The following is a 27,791-nucleotide window of genomic DNA, read 5'->3' as shown; positions in this document are numbered from 1 at the left end:
TCACTAGACTGATTCCTGGGATGACAGGACTGACATATGAAGAAAGACTGGATCGACTAGGCTTATGGAATTTAGAAGAATGAGAGGGGATCTCATATAACATTCTGACAGATTGGACAGGTTAGATGCAGGAAGAATGTTCCCGATGTTGGGGAAGTCCAGAACCAGGGGTCACGGTCTAAGGATAAGGGGTAAGCCAGTTAGGACCAAGATGAGGAGAAAGGTCTTCACTCAGAGAATTGTGAACCTGTGGAATTCTCTACCACAAAGTTGTTGAGGCCAGTTCGTTAGATATATTCAAAAGGGAGTTAGATGTGGCCCTTACGGCTAAAGGGATCAAGAGAGAAAGCGGGAGTGGGGTACTGAAGTGCATGATCAGCCATGATCATATTGAATGGTGGAGCAGGCTCGAAGGGCCGAATGGCCTACTCCTGCACCTATTTTCTGTTTCTATGTTGCAACTAACTCCATATATAAGCATGTATTATGTTTATACTTCAAGTGCTCGAATAAAATGGGAAAATCCCAGTGGACACTTGTCACATCCAAAGTGGTTCCAGTTGTTAAATCCATGATGATCTCGTTGTGCAGTAACAGCGGCAGCTGCAAAATAGCGTTTGCAGTGGGAATAGGAGGTGGGTGGGGTGGATTGACCCATCCACCTCCACGGAGGTGTGTGGGGGGCCTGACCCATCCACCTCCATGGCACGAACCTGGTATTGCAGTACTTTCAGGAACGGTGCAGTGGCTCTCGGCCTTTTGGCTAAGAGCATTGGCGCAGAGTGATCCTTGATGTGTGCAAGGTGACCTCTGGCGTTTGTGATTTGACAAAGAATTGGAAAGATTGGCAAATATCTTAACCTAATGGAACTGCCTCATGTAGCTACTTCCCAGTGCAAATTTGACCTTATTAGACATTGTAATGTGTACCACTGAATGTGTACATAATATATGGTGCGATGGATATATCTCTGTGCACGCTCAGTGCTACTTGGCCTCAAGACAAGGCCACGACTCATTGATACACGGGGAATATAATCTGATGGGCATAACTGAGGTGACATGATCAATGAGCTTCACTTACATCACTAGGATAAGTATAGCAAGGACATTCGAAGTGCTCAACCTCTAGGATTTAATTTTTCGTGCCATTAACACTGTTTTCTGATAAAACCAGTGAATTATTTTGTGTAATGCCATCTCACTCTTCATTCTTCTTTTTCCCCCCATCTCCCTAATTAGGGACCTATTACAGACCTTGACAGAGGATGAGCTACATACACTTGAACGTAACCTCTGCATATCCCAGGACGGTGAATTTACAGCCGATCCAGAGGTACCCTCGGCCATTCCTCCGTCTGTAGTTCCTGATGAACTTGTCCAAGATAAACTATGTGTAAAAGCTGAGAATACCGAGGCTGAACTTGCATGTTCCATGCAGTACGACGAGGAGGAGCTGGAGCAGCTTAACTTAATGGTTCACAGGGTAGGGGATGAAATGTCCTGTCTGCTCTCTCCGCCGAGTGTGTGCCAGTCACCAGCTCACAAGACTGTGTCAAAGCACAACTCTAACCCAGGGGTCTCTGCTAATGCATCATACCTTGAGCTTTCTGGCGTGAGGCAAGAAGCTGAAGAGGAGCGAGTGTTTTTCATGGATGATTTGGATGGAGCAGGTGAGGTCTCAGCTGGAATGGACGCACCAGGAGAAACACTTGCTTGGGTTGATAATTCTTGTCCACCTGATCAGGAAGGCAAGTTGCCTCTTCAACAAGAGGATGCAAGCGTGGTGAGGAATAGTTGCAAAGAGGAAAACGTAGAAGCAAAAGAGGTACGGCACAGACCAAGCAATAACGATTCACTACCTCTGCAAGGGCAAGCCAACCAAAACGAAAAGAACACAGCAGAAATATATTGTAACTGTTTGGATACAACTGAATCCAATGCTTACATCAATGGTTGGAATGCAGGCACTGATGATGTACAACCCAGTGAAACCGCAGAAAAAATAGCACATAGAACTGGTGGAATGAAAATTTCTGCAACTGTTATCTTTAACCCCAAATCCCAATGTGCATCTTGCTCCTCTGAAGTCGAGAGTGCAATAAATTGCGATTCTATCTGCTGTCCGGTTTCTTCAGACGAGTCCCCAAAGCAATGCATGGCTCATGTGAAAAATGGAGTGAATCATTGTGTGCACTGCACTGCCACTCCGGACGGTGGAGTTGACAACAGCTCTGCACCAGTGGACGTCAGTTCATCGAAGGAACCTGCAGATGTTCGGGACTGTAGTTCATGTAAAGGAGAGGGTCAGCGACATAAACCCAACTGTGTATCAGCTTCACAGGAGAGGATAGAAAGCGAGAGCCCGAGTGGATCATGGACAGAAAGGGCCATCAGCAAACGGGAGCACAAAACCTCAAAATGCAAGTGCCTGGCACAATCCTCAGGAAAACAGACAGAGGAAGGAGAGCAACAAATCGAAACGGACGCATGTTGCCAGCAGCGAAAGCCGGAAAAGAGGAGGCAGCCAATCGGGAGGAAGGAAAGTAAAGAGGAGCCGCAAGTTAAAAGCCACGCAGTAAATGACGAATCGGAGGAAGATGGGAAGGTACAGGCTGTTTTTGACCTGCCGGAGGGCTGCAGAACTGAGCAGAGGTAACTGTACTTTCCGCTTCAAACTGCTCCAACTGTAGGTTGGATTTTTTTTTGGGTGGGGTAAGGAGTTTGTCCATGGATTGTTCATGTGCTTTGGATTAATATTTGTAGTGCACAGTCATTGCATTAGCCATTATGGAACAGAATCAATCCAGGTCTATGCATTATAGGCAGTGTGCACACAGAAAGTTTATACAGGGCTGCTGACTGAGGGCAGTGCCAGCTCTTTAAATTTCTATGTTTCGAACACTGAACAACAAATTGCCTATTTGTATTTTGCTTAAATTAAATCTATATTGATTTTCTACATTATTTTTAGTTAAGTGGACACTGTTATGGAATATAATTGACTTTGGATTTAACCTGTATTGGATCAAAAGTCCTTCTCCGGGATCCAAAGTTGTTGTTCAGCATGCTGCTTATCCTACTTTGATGTGGTTTATTTATAGGTTTATATATTGATGCTGATCATACTTTCTTTGTCGTGACTGAAGATTAATATTTAACGTATGATGCAGCAGATGGAGTGCTCAGGCACCCAATTCAAGGTTGGAAACGATTAAACCAAATTCCAGTTCATGATTTTCCAACAGGTTGCCTCACAGACGGTGATTGGCATTGAAAAGCAATTCTGTCAGTAGCCTTTAACACCTTTTGTACAGCATGCTATGAATATCCTCCAACTGTTGGCAGAGCGTCTTTATATATCCATGCTTCTTAAAGGTGAATAATTAACTTTCAGTCTTCCTTTTTTTAATACTGGATTTCTACCACCACACATTTGATTTTTTTTCTGATACCATTTAAATATTCTCATTTTGTTTGTGCATGAGCTAACCGTGAATGACTGGAAAATTGAGGAAGCCGGCTGACTGCCTGATCACTGCCCAACCTCTTGAAGTGGCTGAAAGTTTAGATGTCTGATCTCTGATACGATCAATGCAAACAAAATACAACATTGTAGATTTTCTCATTAATCTGTGGTATTGCTCACAGGTCAATTTTTTTAAAAAGTTAGCATTGGGTTAGCTCCAGCCACTGAAATCGGTAACTGGGATTGCTCATATTCCATCTCTGGTATATGCAAATTTTGCCCAGAACCCAACTCCAGACTATCAGCTTCTAAATTGTTGATTATTTCAGCTTGCTTGGTTACTTAAATAATTGGCTGGTTATGAAAGTGCAATGGCTTCCTTCTGTACTTGTTCTGAAATGATTTGCAGATCTGATTGGCCCTTGCTAAACAAGCTTAGCAATGACGAGTCAGAAGAGTATCTGTGACGAATGACTTGGGGAGTTCAGTGCTTGGGTGGTGTACATGGGCCAATCAGCCTGCTCCAAAGGGACATGCACTGTTTTTATTTAAACGAAAGAAATTTTATGATGAGTTTCAGCATTTTTTAACCTTTCATGCATGATTTTGTGCATTACGTGCACACCTGACATGCACACATTATGACTGATGTCAGGCTAACTGGCCTATAGTTCCTCTTTTCTCTCTAGCTCCTTTCGTCAGTAGCAGAGTTACATTCGCTACCGTCCAATCCACGGGGACTGTTCTTGAATCTAAGGAATTCTGGAAGATGAAAAACAATGCATCCACTATCTCTGCAGCTACCTCTTTTAAAATCCTAGGATGTAGGCCATCAGGTCCAGGGGATTTGTTGGGTGTTAGTCCCATTAATTTCTCCAGTACTTTTTCTTTATTATTAATTAGATTTAAGTTCCACGTTAGACCCTTGGTTCCCCACTCTTTCCGATGTGTTCTGTGTCTTCTACTGTAATGGCTGGTTTCAGAGAAAGATTGATCAAGTCCAGGGAGTAGATTAGGTAGTGACTGTGTGTGCCACAGGGCAACTCAAGCATTGCAAACGGGAGAGGGAGGGGGATGATCAAAAACAAATGTACATAAATAGAACTTGAAGTATTCTCCCAACCCTTAAAGTATTTTCCCCCTAATGCATGTCATTGAATTGGGGTTAATCCCCATTAGAATCTCCTCTGATGATGTGATTATTGTTCCTGGATTGATCCTACAGGATTGTTCACTTGAGCAACACGAGAAGAGACATCTTTTTCCGCCTTTGTCCGATTTGAGTTGATTAAACCTCTCCATTACCTTCCACCCTTCACACTCCTTTCCCATCACCTTTTAACCTAAACCAGGATGCTAGATGAAAGAAAAGAAAGACTTGCATTGATATAGCGCTTTTCATGATCTCATAAGAACATAAGAAATAGGAGCAGGAGTTGGCTATTTGGCCCCTCGAACCTGCTCCGCCATTAAATACGATCATGGCTGATCCGATCATGGACTCAGCTCCACTTCCCTGCCCACTCCCCATAACCCTTTATTCCCTTATCGCTCAAAAATCTGTATCTCCACCTTAAATATATTCAATGACCCAGCCTCCACAGCTCTCTGGGGCAGAGAATTCCACAGATTTACAACCCTCAGAAGAAATTTCTCCTCATCTCAGTTTTAAATAGGCAACCCTTATTCTGAGACTATGCCTCCTAGTTCTAGTTTTCCCTGAGTGGAAATATTCTCTCTGCATCCACCATATTGAGCCCCCTCATTATCTTATATGTTTCAATAAGATCACCTCTCATTCTTCTCAACTCCAATGAGTACAGGCCCAACCTACTCAACCTATCTTCATAAGTCAACCCCCTCATCTCCAGAATCAACCTAGTGAACCTTCTCTGAACTGCCTCCAATGCAAGTGTATCCTTCCTTAAATACAGAGACCAAAACTCTACGCAGTATTCCAGGTGTGGCCTTACCAATACCCTGTACAGTTTTAGCAGGAATTCTCTGCTTTTATACTCCATCCCCCTTGCAATAAAGGCCAACATTCAATTTGCCTTCCTGATTACTTGCACCTGCGTACTAACATTTTGTTTCATGCACAAGGACACCCAGATCTCTCCGTACTGTAGCACATTGACATTTTTCTCCATTTAAATAATTTGCTTTTCTGTTTTTTCTGCCTAAGTGGATAATCTCACATTTTCCAAAATTATACTCCATCTGTCAAATTTTTGCCCACTCACTTAGGCTGTCTATATTCCTTTGAAGATTTTTTGTGTCCTCCTCACAATTTGCTTTTCCACCCATCTTTGTATCATCAGCAAACTTGGCTACATTACACTCTGTCCCTTCATCCAAGTCATTAATATAGATTGTAAATAGTTGAGGCCCCAGCACCGATCCCTGCAGCACCTCACTAGTTACTGTTTGCCAACCAGAAAATGACCCATTTATCCCGACTCTCTCTCTTCTGTTAGTTAGCCAATCCTCTATCCATGCTAATATATTATCCCCAACCTCGTGAGCTTTTATCTTGTGCAGTAACCTTTTATGTGGCACCTTATCGAATGCTTTTTGGAAATCCAAATACACCACATCCACTGGTTTCCCCCTGATCTACCCTGCTCGTTACATCCTCAAAGAACTCCAGCAAATTTGTCAAACACGATTTCCCTTTCATAAAACCATGCTGACTCTGCTTGACTGAATTATGCTTTCCAAATGTCCTGCTATTGCTTCCTTAATTGATTCCAGCATTTTACCAACAGATGTTAGGCTAACTGGTCTATAGTTTCCTGCTTTCTGTCTGCCTCTTTTTTTTTAAATAGCGGCGTTACATTTGCGGTTTTTCAATCCGCTGGGACCTCCCCAGAATCCAGGGAATTTTGGTAGATTACAACTAATGCATTCAATATCTCTGCAGGCACTTCTTTTAAGATCCTAGGATACAAGCCATCGGGTCATGGGGATTTGTCCACTATTGGGATATTTTTAGTGTCTTCTACTGTGAAGACCGATACAAAATATTTGTTCTAAGTCTCTACGATTTCCCTGTTCCCCATTATTAATTCCCCAATCTCATCCTCTAAGGGACCAACATTTACTTCCGCCACTCTTTTCCTTTTTATGCACCTGTAGAAACTCTTACTATCTGTTTTTAGATTTTGTGCCAGTTTACTTTAATAATCTATCTTCCCCCTCTTTTTTTTTTGTCATTCTTTGCTGGCTTTTAAAGGTTTCCCAATCCTCTGGCCTCCCACTAGTATTGGCCACGTGGTATGCCCTTATTTTCAATTTGATACCATCACTTATTTCCTTAGTTCGCCACGGATGGTTATCCCTTTTCTTAGTCTTTCCTTCTCATTGGGATATATTTTTGTTGAGAGTTATGAAATATCTTCTTAAATGTCTGCCACTGTTCATCAACCAACTATACTTCAATCTATTTTCCCAGTCCACTTTAGCCAACTCTGCTTTCATACCTTTGTAGCCTCCTTTATTTAAGCTTAGGGCACTGGTTTGAGATCTAACTTTCTCACCCTCCAACTGAATTTGAAATTCAACCATGCTATGGTCACTCATTTTTAGAGGATCCTTTACTAGATGATCATTTATTAATCCTGTCTCATTACACAGTACCAGATTTAAGATAGCCTGCTCCCTGATTGGTTCTGCAATGTACTGTTCAAGGAAACTATTCCGGATACTCTGTGAACTCTTCCTCAAGGCTAATCTGGCCAATTTGCTTTGTCCAATCAATATGAAGGTTAAAATCACTCATGATTATTTTACAAGCACCACTATTTCTGGGTTTATATTCCGGCCAACAGAATTACTAATGTTGGGCGTAATCTATAGGCTCCCTACCAGTGACTTCCACTTATTATTCCTTATCTCCACCCAAACTGTTTCAACATCTTGATCTTCTGAGCCAATATCATTTATCACTAATGATCTCATCTTTTACTACCCCACCTCCTTTTCCGTTCTGTCTGTCCTTCTGAATTGTCAAATACCCCCTGAATATTTATTTCCCAGCCTTGGTCACCTTGCAACCACGTCTCCGTAATGGCCATCAAATCATACCCATTTGTATCTATTTGTGCCGTCAATTCATCTATTTTGTTATGAATGCTGCGTGCATTCAGATAAAGAACTTATAAATTTGTTTTAATGCCATTTTTTCCTGCTTTGAACCCACTTTCTGACACATTTTTATGTTTATACATTCTGTCCCTTCCTTCCTTCCTTCCTTTTTAGGCGGTCCCTCGTATCGAGTATGACTTGCTTCCACACCAAAAAGGCATGAGTTCACAATTGTTTCAATGAAGGACTTAATATTCCAGGTTCTGACCTACATGTTGAAGGGTGGAAGATGGCTGTGCGTGAATATTTTTAACGTGTGGTGGCCGTTGCACACCAGCCACCACACGGGCTTGACAGAGCCCTTGGTTCAATGGCAAGGATCAACCAAGACAACTGGAGACCAGCTCTGCTGCTACTTGTGTGGTGACCACAGACTTGGATAACTTGTTCCTTCCCTTCATCCAATCACGGTGAATCGGTGTCCTCACGACTCGGCATCAGTCCTGTGGACCTGCTCTGTATCGCCTCTGTGACAATCAGTAAACATCAAGCCCAACTCTCGTGCTAGGGGCTCAGTGGATGTGTTAGCACTCTCCTGGGCTGAACACACTGGGGCATGTGTTTAGTTCAGGCAGTCCCTGTCAGTAGCACTGAGCTGTTTCGGAGCTCCCTCACACAGGACACAACTGGTAGTTACCAGAACACAACTGGGCACTGTGATCAACTGCAATTTGAAGAGCACAGGTCACCAGGTACCCGAAATAGTTACGAATATTGTGATAGCTTTGCCCAGTGCAAGTGACTGAGTGAGTACCTGGGGGGAATCTGGTGTTGTCTCTGGTACTTGCGGCAGCTCTCGCTCAGCTGCTCACGGATATGGAACATCCAGCACAATCCACAGAGGTCCCAAAAGGAGCTGACTACCTTGACGGAGATCCGTCACCCCTGTCTCCCGGCCTCAAGAAGCTGCTCTGCACTGTACTTTAGCAACAAAAATACATTTCCAATCAGCATGTTTACCTTTCGAGCTAGCAGTGCTGCTTTTAGCTAATATAATCAATCTTTTCAAAACACAAATGTTAGGGCAACATTGTTTCTCCAGAGCAAAGCCCTTCAGTGCCGTACACTTTCCAATAAACTCTACATTTTTTGTGCAAGGTGGTTCAATTGTTTAATAACTAGATTATGCTGACCAAACACAATACAAGGCATAAACCAGTTGCATAACTTGATTCATTACAAACCTTCAATATTGATTGAAAACATGGCCAAACACTACCCACAATAGGTGATAAAATAATGAATGCAAAGAGCCTGAAAAATTAAACTGCTACAGCTGAAGCAATATTCCTGCAGTAAATTTCCTGGGAACCATTAACACCCAATCAGAGCTAGATACAACATACCCTGAGCATCATTCAGCTAAGTGACACCAAAGTACGTGGACTGAGATATTTTATTTATAGACTTGTCTCTTAAATCACTCCTGCCTTCCACCCCATCAGAGCTTCCCTTTTGTTCTTTCCTCTGCTCCCCCTTTTCACGACCCCCACACTTCCTTAATAATCTGTTACATTTTGAACTTTTCCTGTCACGCTCTGGTTTTCACTACCCCCAGTGCTACCCTGCTCTATTGCCTTCTCCTTATTCTTTGACCTTTTAAATTTCCACTCACCTGAAGCCACCCCCCCTCACTAATTAGTTTAAAACCCTCTCTGCAACCCTAGTTATTTGATTCGTCAGGACCCGAGTCCCAGCACTTAGTGGAGCCCGTCCCAATGGAACAGCTCCCTCTTACCCCAGTACTGGTGACAGTGTCCAACGAACCAAAATCCATTTCTCCCACACCAGTCTCTCAGCCACGTGTTTAACTCTCTGATCTTATTTACCCTATGCAAATTTGCTCATGCTGTCCCAAAGTGCTTTACAGCCAATAATATATTTTTGAAATATAGTCACTGTTGTAATGTAGGAAATGCAGCAGCACATGTTCACACGGTGAGGTCCCACATACAGCAATGTGATGATCTGTTTCTTAATGATGTTCGTTGAGAGATACATATTGGCCAAGACACTGGGGAAAGCTCACCTGCTCTAATTTAAACAGTGCCATAGGATCTTTTACGTCCATCTGAGGGGGCAGATGACTGCCTCGGTTCAATGTCTCCTCTGAATGATGGCACCTCCAACAGTTCAGCCTAGATTATGTGCTCAAATCTCTGGAGTGGGACTTGAATCTGCAACCTTCTGACTCATAGGAAAAGTGCTACCCACTGAGCCACAGCTGACACACACAAGATGAAATTTAAACTGGTGTTCTCATACCCTGTTTATACTTGCAAATTTTGTGCAGGAACACAGACGGCATTCCAGCACGTCGCAGCAGTGGATATTTCATATACAGGTTTTATGCTGGCATGGTATTGCACATTAAAGCAATGCTTTCTGGCAGCATGAAAGGAGAGGCAGCCTAGCCTCAAAACTGACCTGGGTAGATCCTCATTAGTTTCCACAGTCAACTCATGTAGTTTGTCCACCACTCTCAGATGTCAAGATTTCAGGGACGCCGTTCAATGCCATATACCTTATTTTTAGTAATACGAATGAATGCGTTAGCTACAGACTGCTAAAGGAAAATCAGCCAAGGAAAATACTCTGCTGTATTCAGTACACAAAATTAACCTATTCAGGAAACCTCAGGTTTTGTATGCATTGTACTGTAAATTCATACTGCCATTGATGTCATCACTTTACTCTGACGGTATACAGATGTAACACCAGTGCAGAACCAGAGTCTACAGCGTATGCGCTCACTCTAGTTTTACACTGACGTGTGTTCATGGAAGGCTCCAATTCAAACAAATAAGAACATAAGAAATAGGAGCAGGAGTAGGTCATATGGCCCCTCGAGCTTGCTCCATCATTTAATACGATCATGGCTGATCTGATCATGGACTCTGGTCCACTTTCCTGACCGCTTCACATAACCCTTTATTCTCATCGGTTCAGAAACTGTCTATCTGTCTTAAATGTATTCAATGACCCAGCTTCCACAATTCTCTGAGGCAGCAAATTTCACAGCTTTACAACCCATGAGAGAAGAAATTCCTCCTCATCTCAGTTTCAAATGGGCGGCCCCTTATTCGAAGATTATGCCCCCTAGTTCTAGTCTCTGCTATCAGTGGAAACATCCTCTCTGCATCCACCTTGTCAAGCCCCCTCAATCTTATACATTTCGATAAGATCACCTCTTTTTTCTGAATTCCAATGAAAGAAAATTATGAAAGTAAACTAGCATGAAATATAAAAACAGAGTTTCTATAGGTATATTAAAAAGGAAAAGAGTGGCTAGAATAAATGTTGGTCCCTTAGAGGACGAGACTGAGGAATTAGTAATGGGGAACATGGAGATGGCAGAAACTCTGAGCAAATATTTTGTATCAGTCTTTACAGTAGAGGACACTAACAATATTCCAACAGTGGATAGTAAAGGGGCTATAGAGGGGGAGGAGCTTAACACAATCACAATCACTAAGGAGGTGGTACTCAGTAAGATAATGGAACTAAAGGTGGATAAATCCCCTGGACCTGATGGCTTGCAACCTAGGGTCTTAAGAGAAGTAGCGGCAGAGATAGTGGATGCATTGGTTGTAATTTACCAAAATTCCTTGGATTCTGGGGAGGTCCCAGCAGATTGGAAAACTGCAAATGTAAAGTCCCTATTTTATAAAAAAAAAGGAGGCAGACAAAAAGCAGGAAACTATAGACCAGTTAGCCTAACATTTGTGGTTGGGAAAATGTTGGAGTTCATTATTAAAGAAGCAGTAGCAGGACATTCGGAAAAGCAAAATTCGGTCAGGCAGAGTCAGTATGGATTTATGGAGAAGTCATGTTTTACTAATTTGCTAGAATTCTTTGAGGATGTAACGAACAGGGTGGATAAAGGGGAACCAGTGGATGTGGTGTATTTGGACTTCCAGAAGACATTTGACAAGGTGCCACATAAAAGGTTGCTGCAGAAGATAAAAGTTTACCGAGTTGGGTGTAATATATTAGCATGGATAGAGGATTGGCTAACAAACAGAAAGCAGAGAGTAGAGATAAATGGTTCATTCTCGGGTTGGGGGTTGGCAATCAGTAACCAGTGGAGTGCACAGGGATAATGCTGGGACCCCAACTATTTATAGTCTATATTAATGACTTGGAGGAAGGGATCGAGTGTAACGTAGCCAAGTTTGCTGATGATGAAAAAAGATGGGAGGAAAAGCAATGTGTAGGAGGACATAAAATCAGCAAAAGGGCATAGGCAGGCTAAGTGGGCAAAAATTTGACAGATGGAGTATAATGTTGGAAAGTGTGAGGTCATGCACTTTGGCAGAAAAAAAATCAAAGAGCAAGTTATTATTTAAATGGAGAAAGATTGCAAAGTGCTGCAGTACAGCGGGACCTGGGAGTACTTGTGCATGAACCACAAAAGGATAATATGCGGGTACAGCAAATGATCAGGAAGGCCAATGGAATCTTGGCATTTATTGCAAAGGGTATGGAGTATAAAAGCAGGGAAGTTTTGCTACACTATTACAGGGTATTGGTGAGACCACACCTGGAATACTGCGTGCAGTTTTGGTTTCCATATTTGCGAATGGATATACTTACTTTGGAGGAAGTTCAGAGAAGGTTCACTAAGTTGATTCTGGAGGGGGTTGACTTATGAGGCAGGGTTGAGTAGGTTGGGCCTCTACTCATAGGGATTCAGAAAAATGAGAGGTGATCTTATCGAAACGTGTAAGATTATGAGCGGGCTTGACAAGTTGGATGCAGAGAGGATGTTTCCACTGATGGGGGGAGACTAGAACTAGAGGGCATAATCTTAGAATAAGGGGCCGCCCATTTAAAACTGAGATGAAGAGGAATTTCTTCTGAGGGTTGTGGATCTGTGGAATTCGCTGCCTCAGAGAGCTGTGGAAGCTGCGACATTGAATAAATTTAAGATCGAACTAGACAGTCTCTTAAACGATAAGGGAATAAGGGGTTATAGAGAGCAGGTAGGTAAGTGGACCTGAGTCCATGATCGGATCAGCCATGATCGTATTAAATGGCAGAGCAGGCTTGAGGGGCCGTATGGCCTACTCCTGCTCCTATTTCTTATATTCTTATGTTCAATGAGTAGAGGCCCAACCTACTCAACCTTTCCTCATAAGTCACTCCCCTCATCTCTGAAATCAACCTAGTGAACCTTCTATGAACTGCCTCCAAAGCAAGTATATCCTTTCTTAAATATGGAAACCAAAACTGCACGCAGTATTCCAGGTGTGGCCTCACCAACAACCTGTATAATTGTAGCAAGACTTCCTTGCTTTTTTACTCCATCCCCTTTGCAATAAAGGCCAAGATTCCATTGGCCTTCCTGATCACTTGCTGTACCTGCATACTACCCTTTTGTGTTTCATGCACCAGGACTCCCAGGTCCCACTCTACTGCAGCACTTTGCAATTTTTTTCCATTTAAATGATATTATTTATACATGGTGTACAGGAACTTGAGTGGGGTGAGCTAGCCTTGTGTGCCTGTTGTGGTTAATTCATGCTGTGGTACCAAGTAATGGAAAAGACGACTCGTCTGCTGACCAGATCAGAAAATAACATGGTAAGCTGATTGTGCATAATTGGATGTTTCATTATCGAGCAGCATGAACTTTCCATATAAAAACTTCCTGATATTAAGTTGCAGTGAGCCAAGTCAAATTTAAAGTCTGAAGAAAGACTGGATCAACTTGGCTTATATTCACTGGAATTTAGAAGGATGAGAGGGGTTCTCATAGAAACATATAAAATTCTGACAGGATTGGACAGGTTAGATGCAGGAAGAATGTTCCCGATGTTGGGGAAGTCCAGAACCAGGGGGGACAGTCTAAGGATAAGGGGTAAGCCATTTAGGACCGAGATGAGGAGAAACTTCTTCACTCAGAGAATTGTGAACCTGTGGAATTCTCTACCACAGAAAGTTGTTGAGGCCAGTTCGTTGGATATATTCAGAAGGGAGTTAGATGTGACCCTTACGACTAAAAGGATCAAGGGGTATGGAGAGAAAGCAGGAATGGGGTACTGAAGTTGCATGATCAGCCATGATCTTATTGAATGGTGGAGCAGGCTCGAAGGGCCGAATGGCCTACTTCTGCACTTATTTTCTCTCTCTATGTTTCTATGTTTACAGACCAGCTAAATGTAAAACAAAATAAATGTTTATAACGTTGGAGGGTAACTGAGATCAGCATTTAAGAAGCTTGGCACTAGTGGGCCAGTTTAGACATGTGAATTTATGCGAGTTATTTAGTGTTCCCTGCAGCAATAAAAACATTAAATTGTACACATCAAGGTGCTGCTGGCAGTTCAGAAACCTTGCCTTTTGGGTTCAAAAATGTAATCAGCCAATTAGCTTTTTGGGTATAATTTTAGAATGTCTTAATTACGTTTTCTCACCCACGCTTTGAAGTAAAAGCCTTCAAAGGAAATATGGCTGCGGTTTTGCATGAGCAATGAGTAAATAGACAATTTTATCTCCATGTGGATTTCCTGAATATTTGAGTATTTAAACTAAAGAGCTACTGAGTGTGTCTGGTTTTAATCTCCCAAAATGCCACATTTTAAACTGGTTGTCCATTCTCAAGTGGCCATTTGCCCCTCCAAGCCAACTGGTCATTACATTGTCCAAATATTGATCAAGTTAATTGTCCTAGTTTAATTCTGTTCAGTGCCCATTACTGTATGCACTTAGCTGCTCTAATACCATGTTCCAAATAGCAGTGTGACTGGAACGTGGCCCATAACTTCACGTAGGGCAAAGTCCCTAATGTGAGCATTGTTGGTGGGAAAGACTGAGATACCTTTACTCTGGGGTCTCTGGAAAACAACCTACATGTGCTACTGTCGGCCTCCATTCAATTGCATGTGCATGAGTGGGCTGTGACCTTTGATGGGGGAGACCAAACCTTGGGGCCATAAATATAAGCTAGTCTCTAATAAATCCACTAAGGAATTCAGGAGAAACTTCTTTGCCCTAGGAGTGTTTAGAATGTGAAACTCGGTACCATGGGGAGCAGTTGAGGCGAATAACGTTAGATGCCTTTAAGGGGAAGCTAGATAAGTGCATGAGGGAGAAAGGAATAGAAGGATATATAGATAGGGTGAGATGAAGTGGCATGGGAGGAGGCTGGTGCGGAGCATTAACACTGACATGGACCAGTTGGGCTGAATGGCCTGTTTCTGTGCTGTAAGTACTATGTAATTCTGTGTCATTTTGAAGACGTTATGAATATCACAAATACTTTGTGATATTCATAACATCTGGTACTATGACATCAGCCTGCAAGAGACAAGAACACAAGGGAGGGAGGAAAGTGAAAATAAGCAGGATTTGCTTATTTTCCAAATTATCTGCATGCAACATCTTGGATACAGAAATTAAGCTATCAGTTACTATTTGCATTTTGGTCCCTTTTGTCTTTTTACTATTGGAAGCTAATGGTATAGGTGGTTTTATTACTGAAAGAGGGAAGAATACACAAAAATCATATGGAAAAATGACCCACGGATTTCATCAATCCCCTGCAGATTTTTAACCGAATTCAACTGAAAGTTGCCACTTAGTGTAATTTGTCTGCAGTTGCTGCTTGGTGAGATTTAATAAAAAATAAAGCCGGAAAACTGAAGTCAAACTGATGCATTATGAAGATCGCTTTCACAAGTGCTAGTTAGAGCCCCATTATTTGACTAATTTATAGAGAACAAAGCATAGATTGCAACATGACTAATGTGTCAGAAACTGAGAAAAAGTCAATTAATAGCTATCGAAACTCTGTTTATCTAGCCGCCTGTGATCTTTCCCATAAATATTCTTTGCGGTTGGTTATTGGAGTCCAGTTTTGATATTAAAGTTGGCATGTCCACTTGCTTCTTTTTGGCCACGGTTTTGCCAGTAGGGGAACCATCATCATCATCCGAGGCAGTCCCTCGAAATCGAGGAAGACTTGCTTCCACTCAGTGAGTTCTCAGGTGGCTGTACAGTCCTATGCGGGAATTAGTCTCTGTCACAGGTGGGGCAGACAGTGGTTGAAGGAAAGGGTTGGTGGGGTGCCGGGTTTGCCACATGCTCCTTCTGCCTGCGCTTGGATTCTGCGTGCTCTCGGCGACAAGACACGAGGTGCTCAGCGTGCTCCCGGATGCTCGTCCTCCACTTTGGGCGGTCTTGGGCCAGGGATTGCCAGGTGCCGGTGGGGATGTTACAATTTATCAAGGAGGCTTTGAGGGTGGCCTTGAAGCGTTTCCTCTGCCCACCTGGGGCTCACTTGCCGTAGAAGAGTTCTGAGTAGACCACTTACTTTGGGAGTCTCGGGTCGGGCATGCGGACGATGTGGCCCGCTCAACGGAGCTGGTCCAGTGTGGGCGGTAATAGGAGAGCACAGCTGGTCCAGTGTGGGCGGTAATAGGAGAGCACTGATTCATTAACTGGTGGGCATAGATTTGAGATTGTCATCAAATAATGAAGGGTTGGGAGAACTTTTTGCACAGAGGGTTGTTAGGACATGTAATTCCCTATGAGAAATTAGTGGATGCAGAATCTAACAGCTTTTTAAAAAGTGAAGTGGATAATTTTTGATTTTTTTTAAAAGCTGCAGGAAAAGGGCACCGGAATTGAACTAAAGGGATATGACATGGGTGCGGCTGAATGGCCACCTCTTCTATAAAATTCTGTTTAGTTGAGTACTAATTGTACTTTCTCATTATTCATGTTCAAAAATGTGATGTACAACAAGTTTAAAGGTCAAGCACAAATATTAAATCTGAAATTCTATTGTTTGTATGCTACAAAGAAATTAGTAGTGCCAGATTTACATTTACATTATAGAAGAAAGAGTGTTAGAGAAGAATGTTTGCCCAGTTATTTTGTTCTTGCGGCAGTTGAACTCCCAACTCCAATGTACAAGTTTTGGAGGCCTTCGACAAAGCGAAAGTTTGGGTGTACTGAGATTTGGTGGAGTACAATCCTGTTGTACTAAAAACTGATTCTCTGCGCCAATATCAGTAGAATTCAGCCAAAATCCAGAGTTACTGTATTTGCCTTAATCAGACACAGATCTTTCACCTAGTTGCAGAAAGTTCATTCTAAAGACCGTTTTTTGGGTGAGGGGGAGGGGAACACTTCTAAAGGGGGGCGTGAGAAGCATTGCTACATTATTTGTGGTCAAGTACTTTATTCAAAGAAGTTTGAGGAGTTTTCCCAGTGTCCTGGCCAACATCCCTCCCTCTACAACATCTCAAAAAAAAAACTATCGCTTGCTCATTCATGTTTAACCAAAAGTAAATAAGGCAGGTGGGTCAGTAACCAGAGGACATAGATTAAAGGTAATGGGCAAAAAGACAAAGCGAGATTTTATTTTGAAGATTTATGATCTCTAATGAACTTCCTGAAAAGGTAGAGGAAGCAAATTCAGTAGTGACTTTCAAAAGGGAATCGGATATATACTTAAAAAGGAAAAAATGTGCAGAACTATGGGAAAAGATCAGGGGTGTGGGACAAATGGAACAGCTCTTTCAAAGAGCAAACACATGCATGATGGGCTGAATGTCCTCCTTCTGTGCTGCAAGATTCTATAAGTTAAGTAGTAACTGTACTTCGAAGTAATTTGTACGTGAACAGCTTTGAGATGGAATTGAGGCACTATATTAATGCAACTTTTTCTTTCATTATCTCTTATTTCATCTTTTTCCTTCTGTTTCCTTTCTTTCCTTCACATCTGTTAGATCCTGCACTTCAGGAGAGCGCTGTCGAGCTCTCCTTCCCCTCTTCAACCTGGGTGTGGCTCGCTGCATCCCACTGCAACCCGCAGCCTGGGACGGTGGGCCCTGGGTGTGCCTCGCTGCACCCCACTGGAATCCCCAGCCTCGGACTGAGAAACCATGGAATGTCCAAACACTCGTACCACTCAGGAAAGGGCCTGGCACCTCAATGGGTGGCACCTGCACCTCCTCCAGTGTGAGTACAACAGTGTGGGCTTCATCCATCACCTCCCCCCCTCCACCCATGCTCTTGGTCTGGAAGGTGGGATTGGAAGATGTTCTCTCTTCAGGCTCGTCCGCGTCTGAATCAGCTTCTGCATCGCCTTCAACCTCGTCGGGGTTGGCCTCAAGTTCTGCAAAATATAACAGAACAGACAAATGTTTAGCAGCAGAGGAAGGGGCAGGGTGGGTGGCATGAGTAGACTCACACAGCACAGGCAGCAGGCTCATTTTGAAGGATCACGATGAATGATAGCACATTGCATCAACCGAAGCGTAGCTGATGGAGCTATCCCCATGAACCGAAGCATGGCTAGCCCATACAGTACTTAACATTTCGCAAAGTCAGACTGTGGAATTTGCAGGAATTGCCCTCTCCCTCGAATGTGGGCTCAGCTTGTGCAATGGTGGATGCTTTTCTCCAGGCAGGATGCATTAAAGCAGCGACTCTGTCTTCCAAGGATGTTACTGGGTGCAGATTTGCCGGGCCTCCTCCAGTTCGAGTTCTTTCCCATTTGTTGTGTGCCACTTTCTTCTGCAAAGATGACCAAGGTCCTGCCACTTCTTTTTGCAGTGGCCTCAAGACCTCAGGGTGGTCACCATTGCACAGTAATCTTCTGCAAGTTGGTTCCAGTGTTTCTTCATTTCTTTTAGTGAAACTTTTATGTGACCTCTGCTGGTGTCCAGTTCGTGCCATCTGGCCTCAATTACAGTAACTAGTGCCTCCACATGATCCTGTAAGAAATTCTTGGTCCTATAAAGGCCAGCAGGAGATCGAGCAATCAGTCGGAGAGGCGGGAGCTCGGAGCAGCGCGAATCCGGGGATTTCAGGAGGCCTGTAAAGGCCAGCAGGAGATCGAGCAATCTGTCGGAGAGGCGGGAGCTCGGAGCAGTGCGAATCCGGGGATTTCGGGAGGCCTATAAAGGCCAGCTGGTGCAGCTGCAGCAGGGAGGCAAAGAAGTAGAAAGAAATCGAAAGGTGACGTCACAGCCAAGGGGGTAAGTGATTGGCTGGTGATTGGTAAGTAGTTTGTCTTTTTCTTTTCAATATCAGTAAGTAACCTTCAGCATTGTTGCCAAATTAAGTTAATCTAAGGGTTAAGTCATGACAGGACAGCTCGGACACGTGTTATGCTCTTTCTGTACTATGTGGGACGCATCCGGTGTCCCTGACGACTGTGTGCAGGAAGTGTATCCGCCTCCAGCTCCTGACGTACTGCATTGCGGCACTGGAGCTGCGGGTGGATTCACTCTGGAGCATCCACGGTGCTGAGAATGACGTGAATAGCACGTTTAGCGAGTTGGTCTCACCGCAGGCAAAGGGTACACAGCCAGATAGTAAGTGGGTGACCAACAGGAAGAGCAGTGCAAGGAAGGTAGTGCAGGGGTCCCCTGCGGTCATCCCCCTGCAAAACAGATACAACCACTGTAGATATGTAAAGAGAAAAAGGTTAGTAAAGACAAACGTAGGTCCCCTGCAGTCAGAATCAGGGGAAGTCATAACGGGGAACAAAGAAATGGCGGACCAATTGAACAAGTACTTTGGTTCGATATTCACTGAGGAGGACACAAACAACCTTCCGGATATAAAAGGGGTCGGAGGGTCTAGTAAGGAGGAGGAACTGAAGAAAATCCTTATTAGTCGGAAAATTGTGTTGGGGAAATTGATGGGATTGAAGGCCGATAAATCCCCAGGGCCTGATGGACTGCATCCCAGAGTACTTAAGGAGGTGGCCTTGGAAATAGTGGATGCATTGACAGTCATTTTCCAACATTCCATTGACTCTGGATCAGTTCCTATGGAGTGGAGGGTAGCCAATGTAACCCCACTTTTTAAAAAAGGAGGGAGAGATAACAGGGAATTATAGACCGGTCAGCATGACATCGGTAGTGGGTAAAATGATGGAATCAATTATTAAGGATGTCATAGCAGTGCATTTGGAAAGAGGTGACATGATGGGTCCAAGTCAGCATGGATTTGTGAAAGGGAAATCATGCTTGACAAATCTTCTGGAATTTTTTGAGGATGTTTCCAGTAGAGTGGACAAGGGAGAACCAGTTGATGTGGTATATTTGAACTTTCAGAAGGCTTTCGACAAGGTCCCACACAAGAGATTAATGTGCAAAGTTAAAGCACATGGGATTGGGAGTAGTGTGCTGACATGGATTGAGAACTGGTTGTCAGACAGGAAGCAAAGAGTAGGAGTAAATGGTGACTAGTGAGGTACCGCAAGGTTCTGTGCTGGGGCCCCAGCTGTTTACACTGTACATTAATGATTTAGACGAGGGGATTAAATACAGTATCTCCAAATTTGTGGATGACACTAAGTTGGGTGGCAGTGTGAGCTGCGAGGAGGATGCTATGAGGTTGCAGAGCGACTTGGATAGGTTAGGTGAGTGGGCAAATGCATGGCAGATGCAGTATAATGTGGATAAATGTGAGGTTATCCACTTTGGTGGTAAAAACAAAGAGACAGACTATTATCTGAATGGTGACAGATTAGGAAAAGGGGAGGTGCAACGAGACCTGGGTGTCATGGTACATCAGTCATTGAAGGTTGGCATGCAGGTACAGCAGGCGGTTAAGAAAGCAAATGGCATGTTGGCCTTCATAGCGAGGGGATTTGAGTACAGGGGCAGGGAGGTGTTGCTACAGTTGTACAGGGCCTTGGTGAGGCCACACCTGGAGTATTGTGTACAGTTTTGGTCGCCTAACCTGAGGAAGGACATTCTTGCTATTGAGGGAGTGCAGCGAAGGTTCACCAGACTGATTCCTGGGATGGCGGGACTGACCTATCAAGAAAGACTGGATCAACTGGGCTTGTATTCACTGAAGTTCAGAAGAATGAGAGGGGACCTCATAGAAACGTTTAAAATTCTGACGGGGTTAGACAGGTTAGATGCAGGAAGAATGTTCCCAATGTTGGGGAAGTCCAGAACCAGGGGACACATTCTAAGAATAAGGGGTAAGCCATTTAGGACCGAGATGAGGAGGAATTTCTTCACCCAGAGAGTAGTGAACCTGTGGAATTCTCTACCACAGAAAGTTGTTGAGGCCAATTCACTAAATATATTCAAAAAGGAGTTAGATGAAGTCCTTACTACTAGGGGGAATCAAGGGGTATGGTGAGAAAGCAGGAATGGGGTACTGAAGTTGCATGTTCAGCCATGAACTCATTAAATGGCGGTGCAGGCTAGAAGGGCCGAATGGCCTACTCCACCTATTTTCTATGTTTCAATGTCTATGTTTCTATAAGGGGAGAGCAGCAGCAGCAGCCAAGTTCATGGCACCGTGGGTGGCTCTGCTGCACAGGAGGGCAGGAAAAAGAGTGGGAGAGCTATAGTGGTAGGGGATTCTATTGTAAGGGGAATAGATAGACATTTCTGCGGCTGCAACCAAGACTCCAGGATGGTATGTTACCTCCCTGGTGCAAGGGTCAAGGATGTCTCTGAGCAGGTGCAGGACATTTTGAAGAGGGAGAGTGAACAGCCAGTTGCCGTGGTGCATATAGGTACCAACGATGTAGGTAAAAAAACGGCATGAGGTACTACAAGCTGAAATTAGGGAGCTAGGAGCTAAATTAAAAAGTAAGAACTCAAAAGTAGTAATCTCAGGATTGCTACCAGTGCCACGTGCTAGTCAGAGTAGGAATCGCAGGATAGCTCAGATGAATACGTGGCTTGAGGAGTGGTGCAGAAGGGAGGGATTCAAATTCCTGGGACATTGGAACTGGTTCTGGAGGAGGTGGGACCAGTACAAACCGGACGGTCTGCACCTGAACAGGACTGGAACCAATGTCCTAGGTGGAATGTTTGCTAGTGCTGTTGGGGAGGAGTTAAACTAATATGGAAGGGGGATGGAAACCTATGCAGGGAGACAGAGGGAAGTAGAATGGGGACAGAAGCAAAAGATAGAAAGAAGAAAAGTAAAAGTGGAGGGCAGAGAAACCCAAGGCAAAAAAAAAAGGGCCAAATTACAGCAAAATTCTAAAGGGGCAAAGTGTGTTAAAAAAGCAAGCCTGAAGGATCTGTGCCTCAATGCAAGAAGTATTCGGAATAAGGTGGACGAATTAACTGCGCAGATAGCAGTTAACGGATATGATCTAATTGGATCACGGAGACATGGCTCCAGGGTGACCAAGACTGGGAACTCAACATCCAGGGGTATTCAACATTTAGGAAGGATAGATAGAAAGGAAAAGGAGGTGGGGTGGCATTGCTGGTGAAAGAGGAAATTAATGCAATAGTAAGGAAGGACATTATCTTGGATGAAGTGGAATCGGTATGGGTGGAGCTACGGAATACCAAAGGGCAGAAAACGTTAGTGGGAGTTGTGTACAGACCACCAAACAGTAGTCGAGGTGTTGGGGACAACATCAAACAAGAAATTAGAGACGCGTGCAATAAAGGCACAGCAGTTATCATGGGCGACTTTAATCTACATATTGATTGGGCTAACCAAACTGGTAGCAATGCCAGGAGGATTACCTGGATTGTATTAGGGATGGTTTTCTAGACCAATATGTCGAGGCACCAACTACAGGGTTGGCCATCCTAGACTGGGTGATGTGTAATGAGAAAGGACTAATTATCAATCTTGTTGTGCAAGGCCCCTCGGGGAAGAGTGACCATAATATGGTAGAATTCTTTATTAAGATGGAGAGTGACACAGTTAATTCAGAGACTAGGGTCCTGAAATTAAGGAAAGGTAACTTTGATGGTATGAGACGTGAATTGGCTAGAATAGACTGGCGAGTGACACTTAAGGGGTTGACGGTGGAAAGGCAAACATTTAAAGGTCACATGGATGAACTTCAGCAATTGTACATCCCTGTCTGGAGTAAAATAAAACGGGGAAGGTGGCTCAACCGTGGCTAACAAGGGAAAATAAGGATAGTGTTAAATCCAAGGAAGAGGCATATAAATTGACCAGAAAAAGCAACAAACTTGAGGACTGGGAGAATTTTGTAATATAGCAGAGGAGGACTGAGGGTTTAATTAAGAGAGGGAAAATAGAGTACGAGAGGAAGCTTGCAGGGAACATAAAAACTGACTGCAAAAGCTTCTGTATATATGTGAAGAGAAAAAGATTAGTGAAGACAAATGTAGATCCCTTGCAGTCGGATTCAGGTGAATTTATAATGGGAAACAAAGAAATGGCAGACTAATTGAACAAATACTTCGGTTCTGTCTTCACGAAGGAAGACCCAAGTAACCTTCCGAATGTACTAGGGGACAGTGGGTCTCGTGAGAAGGAGGAACTGAAGGATATCCTTATTAGGTGGGACATAGTGTTAGGGAAATTGATGGGATTGAAGGCTGATAAATCCCTGGGGCCTGATGGTCTGCATCCCAGAGTACTTCAGGAAGTGGCCCTAGAAATAGTGGATGCATTGGTGATCATTTTCCAACAGTCTATCGACTCTGGATCAGTTCTTATGGACTGGAGGGTAGCTAATGTAACACAACTTTTTAAAAAAGGAGGGAGAGAGAAAACGGGTAATTATAGACCGGTTAGCCTGACATCAGTAGTGGGGAAAATGTTGGAATCAATCATTAAGGATGAAATAGCAGTGCATTTGGAAAGCAGTGACAGGATCGGTCCAAGTCAGCATGGATTTATGAAAGGGAAATCATGCTTGACAAATCTTCTGGAATTTTTTGAGGATGTAACTAGCAGAGTGGACAAGGGAGAACCAGTGGATGTGGTGTATTTGGACTTTCAAAAGGCTTTTGACAAGGTCCCGCGCAAGAGATTGGTGTGCAAAATCAAAGCGCATGGTATTGGGGGTAATGTACTGACGTGGATAGAGAACTGGTTGGCAGACAGGAAGCAGAGAGTCAGGATAAACGGGTTCTTTTCAGAATGGCAAGCAGTGACTAGTGGAGTGCCGCAGGGCTCAGTGCTGGGACCCCAGCTCTTTACAACATACATTAACGATTTGGATGAAGGAATTGAGTGCAATATCTCCAAGTTTGCAGATGAGACTAAACTGGGTGGCGGTGTGAGCTGTGAGGAGGACGCTAAGAGGCTTGCAGGGTGACTTGGGACAGGTTAGGCGAGTGGGCAAATGCATGGCAGATGCAGTATAATGTGGATAAATGTGAGGTTATCCATTTTGGGGGCAAATACATACACAAAGGCAGAATATTATCTGAATGGCGGCAGATTAGGAAAAGGGTAGGTGCAACGAGATCTGGGTGTCATGGTTCATCAGTCATTGAAGGTTGGCATACAGGTACAGCAGGCGGTGAAGAAGGCAAATGGTATGTTGGTCTTCATAGCTAGGGGATTTGAGTATTGGAGCAGGGTGGTCTTACTGTAGTTGTACAGGGCCTTAGTGAGGCCTCACCTGGAATATTGTAATCAGTTTTGGTCTCCTAATCTGAGGAAGGACAATCTTGCTATTGAGGGAGTGCAGCGAAGGTTCACCAGACTAAATCCAGGGATGGCTGGACTGACATATGAGGAGAGACTGGATCAACTGGGCCTTTATTCACTGGAGTTTAGAAGGATGAGAGGGGATCTCATAGAAACGTATAAGATTCTGACGGGACGGGACAGGTTAGATGCAGAAAGAATGTTCCCGATGTTGGGGAAGTCCAGAACCAGGGGACATAGTCTTAGGAGAAGGGGTAGGCCATTTAGGACTGAGATAAGGAGAAACTTCTTCACTCAGAGAGTTGTTAACCTGTGGAATTCCCTGCCGCAGAGAGTTGTTGATGCCAGTTCATTGGATATATTCATGAGGGAGTTAGATGTGGCCCTTACGGCTAAGGGGATCAAGGGGTATGGAGAGAAAGCAGGAAAGGGGTACTGAGGTAATGATCAGCCATGATCTTATTGAATGGCGGTGCAGGCTCGAAGGGCCGAACGGCCTACTTCTGCACCTATTTTCTATGTTTCTATGTCCTTGAGCTGCATTGCATATTGTATTGTAAAAAAAGTCTTTTTTAGCGTATGTACAGAAGGGGGTGGGGAGTGCCATCGATTTTTCGGCACAGACATTAGGCTCCAGCCTACCACCCCCCCCCCCCCCCCCCCCACTCCCCAAAGCTAAAGGACGGGTTGCGCGCTGCCAATTTCAAAAAATAGAATGGGGCAACTTGCTAGTTATTTTTTTGGAGTAATCGGGGCCAAAAAAAACGGCTGTAACTCTTGCAATATGCCAAAAATAGCATTGGGGAAAATTGAGCCCATAGTTCTGTCAGCAGCGGATAAGGTTGTCCATGTTTAAATTGGAACTGTTTCTCTCGCCCGAAACTGCCACATGTATAAAGCATCCAAGGAAATGGAACCTAAGGGAAATAGTCTTGTAATGAATTAATCCAGGGCAGGCTCCAAATTATACATGAGGTTTCTCCCTTCTCTGTGGTATTTCCCAAAATAAGTTTGAAGTCAAGTTTTTTTTTATTCCGCTAGTAGTAGTCACATCTACTGCAGACACTTGTGGCTGTTGGGTGCTTTCGGGTTTGCACATAGCAGCTCTGAATGTCATCTGTCAACACTGAGCCAAGCACCAACTGCAAATAACATTTTATTGTTGTATATAGTTGCCCTACTTATCAAAGTTCAACATCTGCCTTAGGAATATATTGTCTAAGGTGTATTATCTGCGAGAAAAGGCAATTGATCTAAGGGTTGATGAAAGGGAGGTCATGCCTTGTATATTTATTGTAGTAACTCAGTTGGTGAGTGGTAATGTACTTGGTGATATATTTTGGACTTTTGGAACACACTTGATAAAGTCCCCCATGAGAGGGCTTGCTGCTTAAGTGAAGCTCAAATCAATAGGAGGTTGTAAATTAGCTAATGAATTGTCTACAGAGGGCACTTATCAATAATAGTTCTAATTAGATAGTAGCAATCAGTGTTCCCCAGATCAGTTCCTGCATCTCTGCTGCTCTTAATAATGTCAATGAGCATATTTCAACTGGCCGCCATCGCACTGATTATTGGCTTGTTCTGGTGCAGTAGTTTCTGTACTGGATTAGAAACCTAGAGGTTGAGAGTTCAAATCCTTCCAAAGCAGTGTAATTTGTGGGCTGACACCAGAAAGCTGCCTGATGAACATAAAAACCCAACTGAGTGACTAGTGCCCTTCAGAGTAACTAGCCTGCCACTTCAACCTGTTCTAGCCTACGCACTATGTTTGATGCTATGTTCTCTGAAGTGACCACTCCGTTGTAAATAAAACAGAATTGCTAAGCACCTTTTCAGGACATGGTTAAGAAATGCAACCTTTCCAGTGTCAACCACAAAGTTTTTTTTCAAATTTCCCCCCGGCAGTCCACTTGCTGAGTAAGGTGCTTCTCAGTTGGCTGATAGCAACCTGACCCAGGTAGACCTGCCATTGTGCATGGTCTGCTGCTAAATCATTCAGAAAAAGTTGAAATTAAATTTCTCCCACCTGATTTGCTATGAATAAGAAAGAAAGATTGGTTTGTATTTTTGTAGTGCGTTTCATGATCTCAAGGCATCCAAAGCACTTTACAGTACTTTTTGAAGTGTAGTCACTGTTGTAATGTGGGAAACACAGGAACCAATTTGCCCACAACAAGGTCCCAGAAACAGCAATGTGATGATGACCAGATAATCGGGTTTTTGGTGATGTTGTTTGAGGAGTACATAATGGCCAGGTCACCGGGGAGAACTCTCCTGCACTTCTTCAAAATAGTGTCTTGGGATCTTGCACGCCCACCCGAGAGAACAGATGGAGCTTCAGTTTAACATCTCATCCTGATAGTGCAGAGCTCCTTCAGTACTGTACTGGCGATTATGTGCTCAAGTCTCTGCAGTGACAACTTTCTAATTCAAAAGCGAGAGTGCTACCAACTGAGCAACGGCTGACACCGACATTTCCATTATTGACATTTAATGATGTTGTGGTGCAGCTGGCTCATCCGTGCAGACAGGGTTGAAAATTCAGTACTTCACAATGCTCAAACCATTTGGGCTGATCTATTGTGTAACTGGAATGGTTCCAGCTTGCTCTGAGAATCCATTGGGGGCACTGCATAGGTTTGCAAAAGATTATTGCATCGGGGTACAGGACACTGAGCAGACATGTAATCAGACAGATGAATGTCAGCTGGAATTTGATGCTGTGTAATGTAATACAGTTGGTGCTAAACAGGAAATAGTGTAGATTTAATGAGGTGGATCAGGAGCAAGATTTAGATTTAACTGCACCATTTTTTTTATGTCAGCTGAGAGTCTGTCTCAGAAATCCATCTGTCTGACTCTCTCACCATGCTTAAGTGTCTCCAAACCAAACTACTGAGAAATATACAAGTAGCATTTGTTTGTGTGCTATGGAGTACACACTTCCTTCAAGGAGTGACACGCCCCGCTTATCTAAATCCAGAGTGTAGGTGCAGGTTGGCAGGACTCCCCAAGTACGCACCAAGTTTAACAAGTGAAACGGCACTGCCTGCCAAACAGCACTGGTTGTACCTAGCTGCTTGTCCAGCTAGGCTCGCCTGCACTAGGAGCACTGGCTTGCATGGTCACTTGGTGTATAGTGGAAATACTCCCAGCCCCAGGTCCTTTCAAAGTATTAGGCTGGCTGATTAATCGTAACACTGCACTGGAGTACTGTGAGCTGCCTGGCACAGGACTCTCGATTGCTGACTCATTTAAGGATTGATTTAGTTCCAAACTTCCATCACCTTGGAGCAAATTTGACTTTGGAAATTCACACTAACCCTTCTCTTTCCCCCCACCCTCCCCTTACTTGGGTGGGATAGCCACAACTGGGCATTAGACAAGTGACAAAAGCAGGTTTGAACCCTTATTAGCCAGACAGTAGGGACTAGAAACAATTTGGAGTGGCATTGTGTCAATGTGCAATTCAAAACTGAAGAAAATCTGGGGCAGCAGTGGGATGGTATAGTGTAATGCACTGCACTATAGAGTGGTGAAATGCAGAGCTGAACCCGCCTTCCATTAATCTCTCTCTTTAGATAGTCCCTGATCTCTCTCATACAACTTTAGATCGATCAAGGAGCTTCCCTCCAGGGGACAAGGGATAATGGCACATTTGGGTCAGTCTTGCACGCCACTCAGCAATCAATGAAGAGCAGCACTGGAGTAGTCTGCCCACTCACTGGCATAACTTAGAGAGCTGAGAAAAAAGATACAAAGTGTAACGTGATTCAAATGAACATTGGAGGGTATC

General features: G+C 43.7%; 1 protein-coding gene across 3 annotated transcripts in view; it reads left to right on the top strand.

The window, feature by feature from the left end:
* Nucleotides 1-27,791, top strand: part of zfyve28 (zinc finger, FYVE domain containing 28) — a 230,796-nt gene that overhangs the window by 169,678 nt on the left and 33,327 nt on the right. For 2 of the 3 annotated variants that reach the window (XM_070877670.1, XM_070877664.1), the window contains exon 8: nt 1,243-2,655. The exons of the other annotated variant lie outside the window; for it this stretch is intronic. In XM_070877670.1, the coding sequence (XP_070733771.1) occupies nt 1,243-2,655 (1,413 nt within the window). The remainder of the gene's footprint in view (nt 1-1,242; nt 2,656-27,791) is intronic. 3 annotated transcript variants of the gene reach the window in all.

This window comes from Pristiophorus japonicus, chromosome 1 (genome assembly GCF_044704955.1).
Source record: "Pristiophorus japonicus isolate sPriJap1 chromosome 1, sPriJap1.hap1, whole genome shotgun sequence".
In the NCBI taxonomy this organism is placed as follows: Eukaryota; Metazoa; Chordata; class Chondrichthyes; family Pristiophoridae; genus Pristiophorus; species Pristiophorus japonicus.
Note: the sequence above shows the minus strand (reverse complement) of the source record. Positions and strands in the feature narration are given on the sequence as shown.